At 42.5% G+C, this 7,825-nt stretch overlaps 1 protein-coding gene across 2 annotated transcripts; it reads left to right on the top strand.

The window, feature by feature from the left end:
• The first annotated feature begins 2,463 nt into the window (after positions 1 to 2,463).
• On the top strand, positions 2,464 to 6,825 carry cbln1 (cerebellin 1 precursor). 2 transcript variants are annotated; one of them, XM_070896941.1, is made up of 4 exons: positions 2,464 to 2,653; positions 2,737 to 3,069; positions 3,768 to 3,887; positions 5,763 to 6,825. In XM_070896941.1, the coding sequence occupies exons 2-4, from the start codon at positions 2,818 to 2,820 to the stop codon at positions 5,958 to 5,960; spliced, it is 570 nt and encodes a 189-aa protein (XP_070753042.1). In that variant the 5' UTR covers positions 2,464 to 2,653; positions 2,737 to 2,817; the 3' UTR covers positions 5,961 to 6,825. The 2 variants fall into 2 exon arrangements, with proteins under 2 accessions (XP_070753042.1, XP_070753041.1); XM_070896940.1 differs by having other exon boundaries at positions 2,464 to 3,069.
• Positions 6,826 to 7,825: the final 1,000 nt, after the last annotated feature.

Genomic DNA, 7,825 nt, shown 5'->3' on the forward strand with positions numbered 1-7,825 from the left:
TGCCTTGTTACCCCACAGTTTCTCAAAAGTCTTCTGGCTCATAATTGACTGACTCGCCCCCGTGTCCAACTCCATTGATACCGGAAAACCGTTCAATTTGACTTTCAGCATGATAGGAGGGCTCTTGGTGGTGAAGGTGTGTACCCCATACATTTCTTCTTCGGGTTGAGTTGCCCCTCTTGTTTGTTCTGTGTGATCCGCACCAGATCGATTATCCTCTGCCGACTTTGCCACGTGGTGAGTCGCAGCACTCTTGCACATTCGCTGGAGGTGCCCCATTCTTTCACAGCCTTTGCACATGTAGTGCTTGAATCGACATTGATGGGCTCGATGATTACTCCTGCAGCACCAACATGGTGCTAATGGATTTGCATTCACGCCGATGCCAAGCACAAAAAAGTCCCACAGCATTTCCCCCAAAAATCCAGCAAATTCGCAAGTTCCCACAAAGCATCTCAAGTCGGCGACATAACTCGCCATGTCCTGGCCCTTGGAGCGGTGGTGTGTGTAGAAGCGATACCTGGCCATTAAGACACTCTCCTTCAGCTTGAGATGGTTCCGAACCAGCGTACACAACTCTGTATAAGTTTTCTCCACTGGTTTTTCCGGTGCTAGCAGATTTTTGATGAGGCCGTATATTGTGGAGCCACATACAGTGAAGAGAATCGCCCTGCGCTTGATCATTTTATTGTCTCGTTGGCCACAAAGTACTGGTCGAGACGCTCAATGAAGGCTTCCCAATCATCACCCTCTGCAAAGCTCTCTAAAATACTAATGGCAGCCATGACCGCATGAAAGTTTGTAATCTGTTACTTGTCGCCAATTGTTAAGTATGGAAGAACTCCACAAGACTGAGTAATGTGAGCTAAAACTGATGTGACCTTAGTCTCTTTAATACAACCCCAGACTGCCTAAGCAGCATGGCAGACAACCTTTTATACTCCCTTATACTCCCTTGGGCCGCCAACAGTTGCACCCTCTGGTAGCAAGTCTTACACAGTTACAATGTTTACATACATAACAGTTGGAGGAAAGGGTGAGTGGGTTGTCTGGTATATATTGTGATACACAGGGTATCACAATTATGTGGTTCAGGCTCGATGGACCACGTGGTCTTTACCTATTGGTCATTGTTTGTATATTCGTATTGCTGCTGGAGTTGTGAAGAGGACCTCTGAAACACATCGGGAGACTTTCTGGGACACTTTATCAAGATTTCACCAACACTCAAGCAACATTTATTCTGGAAATTCTCTGAGGACTTCACTAAAAATAGTAAATGCTGTGCTACTCCACCTTATTGGATACCTTATAGGAGTTGCCAGGAGAAAAAAAAGTGCTTGGTAATGCGCATCTTGCTGGGGGTCCCCCTTGGTCTGGATGAGGGGGAGAAGGACATGAGGCCAGGCAGAGCAGCACCGGCTGCTGCAGGTGAGAGGGACAGGAGGATGAGGAGGGCGAGGTGGGCGAGATGGCATTCTTTCCCCCTGCGGGTACAGGATAACCCATGTTCTTTGGGCCTCTGCCACCAGGACCTCCAGTGCCACATCTGAGAACCTGTACCCCCTCTCCCTGTGCCATCCTGCAATGTGCCACTGTGTGCCAGCCAAAGCACTCGACACTTTCAGTTGTGTGAGGAGCCCACATATACTGCTCCACGAAAATTGAGTCTAATCAGCACTTGCGTGCTAAACCTGCAGGTTTCTGTTTTAGCATCTCTAGGCAAATTCAAATTATGATCATTTGCAATTAGGACCAAAATTGTGTGCTAGATCTAAACGTTCAAACAGGTTAGTCTTATGAGCACTGCACCCATATAGCGTCTGTTTTCATCCGTTGGCCAACATAACCCCCGTATTGTGCTGACTGTTCAGTTTTTATTAGAGTAAAAACGAAACCAAAAGAATTTCGAACTGTATACTGTTTACCTCCTGTTTGTGCCGTCTTTACAGATTAAAGTTGTCCAAGTCCTTATCCTAGTGTTACATGCGTTGGTGATGCAATATTTGCACATGTTAAACCTATTTATCGATATAGCCGATGGAAAAGATTTTACTTTTACCTGCAAAGACATTTAAGCTCGCACTATACAAATGCAAAACAATGGTCCATTTGTTATATTGGTGCAGGTTTGCCTCCTTTATATAAAAAGTGTGCGAACAGATACAAAGGATGGTTGTGTTGTGCTCAGAGTCGTGCGGTGTACAAACAATAAAACCTTTGCAAAGGTGGGGGGGGGGGGCGGGCGGGCTTGTGCGGCTGTTATAAAGCGCTTTTAGATGCTCAGAGATGAAAAGCGACGCTCTCGAATGAGTGAATGCAGAGAACGGAGAGCTGCTTCCAGCGATATCACCTCCCCCCCACCCCGGGAGGTCACGCGGGCGCGGCAGCGCGGCGCTGATTGGCGGAGAGCGCGCTGATTGACAGCAGGGAGAGGCGGCGGAGCCAGTGAGGAGGGCGGCAGCGGCGGGGCTCGGTTGTGTTGCTTGTAATCTCTGTGCCATCAATAATTTACACAGGGACCAGGCGCAGCGCTATGTATTCATTTGTGCGTCTTCTTGTCAGGGCCCCTTCTTACACTTCAGGGGTCATTTAATCCTTGCTATAAACTAAGAAAGCGAGAGGCAGACGCAAGCACAAAGCGGCGAAGAAGGTGAGCTCTCCACAAAAAAAATAATAAAGCAAATTTCAACAAAAAAATTAAAGAAGGGAATATATTTTTTTTAAACTCCCAAGGAGAAGAGAGGAAACTGGATTCGATCAGGAGATAAGGAGCAAGCAGCACATAGAGACTGTGGAAGTCGGCGGTCGCTCGTCATGTTAGAGTTGCTGTTCGGTTTGATTTGGTTTGCGGGACTCGTGTGCGGCCAGAATGAGACGGAGCCCATCGTACTGGAGGGGAAGTGCCTGGTGGTTTGTGACTCGAATCCCACCTCGGATCCTACAGGGACTGCGCTGGGGATTTCTGTGCGGTCCGGCAGCGCCAAGGTGGCTTTCTCAGTCATCAGAAGCACCAACCACGAGCCCTCAGAGATGAGCAACAGGACCATGATCATATATTTTGACAATGTGAGTGGGACGGGGAAACGGCTTTTTTTTTTCTCTCCCAAGGACTTTTCTTTTAATTTGTGAAACAGCGTAGCATGCTTAATAATTGTCTAATGCGGTCTGCGATATCCCGAGGGTCACTTACTCGATCATTCCGGTACTTGTGCGCATCCGGTCCGACAGATCAGCTTGGTTTGCAGCAGTTGCATGTAAGCGCCCAGGTAAGGGAAAGCAAGTGGGGAAGGAGAAGGCAGAGTTGGAGAAAAGTTACCGAACACTTTCTTTCCCCACCAAAGAAAATACGCGTTAAAAGGCAGGGGCAGTGCGAAGGGAATAAGACAGAAATGACTAGTTAGAAAAAAGATCCTTTAAGAAATGGTCATGCAAAGTCGGCGAAATAGTGGCAGATGAAACGAGGAAGGGAGAGGGGATGACCCACTGACTACATGTAGCGACAGAGGGACGATGATGGGAGAAATGGGAATGCAAAGTATTTAAATAAATATAGGTAGAAATTGTAACAAATAAGTCTTTGTAGATAGCATTGAACATGTAAGTGGAATTAAGCAAACGATGTAAATGAGCACCGAAGATGCAGTTGATTAGGATTACCTGTAATGTGCTCCAATCTCGCCGCCTTCCTGCTGCTCTTGCGATCTGTTTTCAGGCGGCCGACTAAATGGCCCCAGTTTGCTGACATTGGTTCTGTTTGATTTCAGATACTAGTGAATGTCGGCTCTAATTTTGACTCGGAGAGAAGCACCTTTATAGCTCCAAGGAAAGGGGTTTACAGTTTTAACTTTCACGTGGTGAAAGTGTATAACCGGCAAACGATCCAGGTTAGTCGATCTTCGGACACTCTATCGAATGCGTTGACCTATTTGCAGTTTTTGCTCTGAGGAACACGGTGCGAGTACATTAAAATGGCCCAGCAGTTTATTTCACATATCATGATCAGATCCTTGAGACGCCCAGTCACTTTCTGTAACTGAAGCAACAGCCAAACTAAACAACGTGAGGGGAATTAACAGAAACCTTGTGGTCTCCATAGAAGACCGGGGAATCACGGATTTGGGATTCTCTTGCTGCCTTTGTAGAAATGGTAGCATTCAATGTTTTTGAACTATTGTGACCTAGTGTTGAACCGATTTTGCATTACTTGTAACAGACCAAACAAAATGTTGCTAAGTGAAAGGTTAATTAAAGGTCGTGTATAATTTACAGCGATACAAACCACCGCGTCAAAAATAGTTTAAAACCAGCTCAGAGAAGGCCGGAGAATATTTGTTTAGTTATTAATTGGTGGGGTGCTGGGGAGCTTATGATTCTGGACGGGCGGGGGGAGGTTAACCTCAACAGCTCCTTAAAACAGGGCTCCGCCTCCTATTCACCCTTACTATTCCATATTTCTTCACTGATTTGCAGCATTTCACTGCATGCGATATTGGCAAAGCACTCTGACACTATCGCAGCAGAACACTCATGCTGATGCTATAAAAGTTAAAGGGTTAGTAAGAAAATGGTATATACAAATTGCACTGCACCCAAACTTTACTTGATATGTAAATATTGGAATTGATTTGTAAAGTAATCTAGCTTTCTGGTACATGGTTCCATCGCCCACTGCAGAATAATATTGGTTCAATATCGGCTATATAATCACATCTTTGCATGAAGTACCACTCACCGTCACAGAACAGCCGACATGGCTGAAGTGGGTGAAGTATCGGATGAAAGCAACGCTTTCTTTTTCATTCAAAAACAATGCACAAATAGCTAAATGATGTATGTAAAAAGTTCGAGGTATGTTATGAACAAGCTAAGCTGAATTAATGTCAGGGTGTGTAATTGACACTAGTTTTCAGGTAAATAAGTATCGAACACCCAAGGTAATATTACATATTTGGTGGATCTGTGCATTACATCTGATAAATAATACACACTCAAGGCATATTAGAGTTGTAGCGAAATGCATTTATTCGCCCAATATTGAGCTCTGTTTGTATTTTCATTATCTGTCTCAAAATGTGGAGTTATGTTAATGACTTGTAACTTACCACTTGTAACAGTCATCACTGGATGCGTTGTATTTAACATTTTCGAATAAAATAAAAACGATTTTACGGAAACCAGTCCATGGCAAGTAATAGCTTCCATTGAACTCACGGCTCCAATTACTATGGAACCTAGGAGGATTTCATTGGTGCCTGAACACGTCTCCCTTTTAAAAGAACGTTGGAATGAAAATGCTCTGCTAGACATGTTATTCACAGAGCAAGTTTATCATGAGTAATGATAAAAAATAAAATCTGCCAGTGCTGGAAAACTGAAAGAAAAACAGAAAATGGTGCAAGTACACAGGAGGTCCATCAACATCTCCAAGAGGCTAACGTTTTCCGATCTGAGGATGTCTCACACCTGAATAGTTAAGCTATTATTCTCTTTCAGATATGCATGGGCCTGCAAAGGAGTTCCTGCATTTTCTGTTTTTATTTCAGATTTCAAGCACTGACCTTTCAATATTTTTGTTAGCATTATTGGCAATAAACACGAGTAAAATATCTAGCATGTCTTACTAATGCGAATTTTTATTATTAATTTTCGGATAACCATTGCAGCTTTACTTTAAAAATTACTTTACTAATACTGTAATCAACATAAATGCCGATGACAGAAAATAATTGCATTATTTTAACATTACTATTTCTCTGTAGGTGAGTCTGATGCTGAATGGCTGGCCATTGATCTCGGCCTTTGCAGGAGATCAGGATGTGACAAGAGAGGCTGCCAGCAATGGAGTGTTGACTCAGATGGATAAAGGAGACCGGGCCTACCTTAAACTGGAGCGAGGGAACCTAATGGGAGGGTGGAAATACTCAACTTTCTCTGGATTCCTGGTGTTTCCACTCTAAGTGAAAACAACGTTATTTTTCTTGAACCCTATACTGTCACAAGAGGGTTGATAACTTTTTCTTTCCCCAACAGCGCAAGTGCGTCCCGGAGCTGGACAGAAAACTTATATTAAAGGGACAGTATCCCATTTGGTAGCCTGCATTTATAAGCACCAATTAAGTGTAACTCCAAACTTGAAACTCATTCACGGCATATTACAGATTTAGTGTGAGAACTAGATCGAAAGAGACGGACCATCACTTTTTTATGAGTCTATGAAAAATAACACTGCAGCATAAATACGTTAAATTGTCTGGAGTTTTTTTTAAACTGAAGACTTAATTATGTAAAAAAAACATAATTCTGTAGATTTTAATTTTGAAAGGTTTAGAAATACAGTCTGGATAGGCTGCCAAATCGGGAATACTGCCCGAAGAGTTTGTCAGGGACAGTTCTGTTAGGACTGGTTGCCAAAACGATACTGTCTCTTTAAAAATGTAAGAAAGCAGAAAATATGCTTATCTCTGCCTGTATATGTCTGCTATGCGGAATATTAGAGATGGTTGCAGCCCAAAATGCAGCATATATTATGTTTCTTTATTTGCCTTTGTATTTCCATACCCTATAGATACAGTATTGTTAATTCCGTGACAGAAGGTTAACAGCCTATATAACCAAGCATAAACCTTAAAAAAAACGGAATTATGGTAATTTTGATCTAGCCAAACGAGGACGGTTAGTTGTATTTCAGTATTTCAGTGTATTATGGGTTTATTCTGTGGAGGCCGCTAAGCGTTCTGATGCATATCTATCGTTTTTGTTCCAGTATAATGTGGCCATATTGAACGGCAGAAATATTATGAAAAGTTTATCACTGTAATATATGTGTGAATATTTATAAAATTGAATTTTGCTTTATTTCAATAAATTTTAAATGTAACTTTTATTTTTGTTAACCAGATATCATGGTTGGAGATGCATATTTTATTATTCTTATATAACTGCGAGTTCACACAGAAAATAGGCACAAAGTATGGTCCACGCAGATTATTTCTAAAATATCAGGGCAACAGTTAGCCACTGCAAAAATACATTTAGAATAACGGTGTGGCGGACGGAGCAAAGTAGATATTTGCCGAATGAAATTAGTCTTACAAAAGCTGTAGTTGATATTTTCTGGCAAAGTTGCATCCATGTCTATCTATATTCGTGCTGCAGTTTGAATGAATGGCTGCATAATTCCAGGCACTACGTATGCATAACCTCAGTGATGATTGGCGTACGACAGTTCCGTGTGCTCGCTAATCGGTAACACAATTGGGCTCAGTGCAGTGATTAGAATATTTCAAAGCAGTGAGACTTTTTAAAAAGTGACCGATTCTCTTGGTGAATACGAACAGTTAGATATACACATGGTTGTTTAAATTTGCTATTTTAATAGAATCTTGGTGGAATGTGTGTCTGCGTGGTTTAAGCCATCTTTCATTTAAGTCCATGTTGTTCCTGAACACTTGAGCCGGGAGATGTTTGAGGTATTCTCAGGTCATCGTGCTCACTCACGCTTCAGGCCATTTGTTCCCCCTTCACCGACAGCAATCTGTTTTATTTATCAACGTGATTTTTAAGCACATGGCCTTGGTAAAGTGACCGTCCTCCTACACTCAACTGTGTAGAGGTATGTGAAACTGGTTTCGATTTGCAGAATACAGACCAGCTTTTAACACCTTTTCCTGTGAGATTAATTCCAATTTTATTTTATTTAAAAAAGCAGAAATTTAAGCGCGTGATTGGATTCAACAATAATTTAGGTTCTGTTTATTTTCTGCAACGTGAAGTCCATTTAAGTTCCCATTGTATTGGTACAGCTGGCGTGAGATCACACGCA

This window comes from Pristiophorus japonicus, chromosome 13 (genome assembly GCF_044704955.1).
Source record: "Pristiophorus japonicus isolate sPriJap1 chromosome 13, sPriJap1.hap1, whole genome shotgun sequence".
NCBI lineage: Eukaryota > Metazoa > Chordata > Chondrichthyes > Pristiophoridae > Pristiophorus > Pristiophorus japonicus.

Bases quoted from the DNA above. Each gene is read 5' to 3' on its own strand.
- cbln1 (XM_070896940.1), top strand. From the start codon at position 2,818: ATGTTAGAGTTGCTGTTCGGTTTGATTTGGTTTGCGGGACTCGTGTGC. The intron at 3,070-3,767 runs GTGAGTGGGACG...GTTTGATTTCAG, and splicing joins TGATCATATATTTTGACAAT to ATACTAGTGAATGTCGGCTC. The intron at 3,888-5,762 runs GTTAGTCGATCT...ATTTCTCTGTAG, and splicing joins ATAACCGGCAAACGATCCAG to GTGAGTCTGATGCTGAATGG.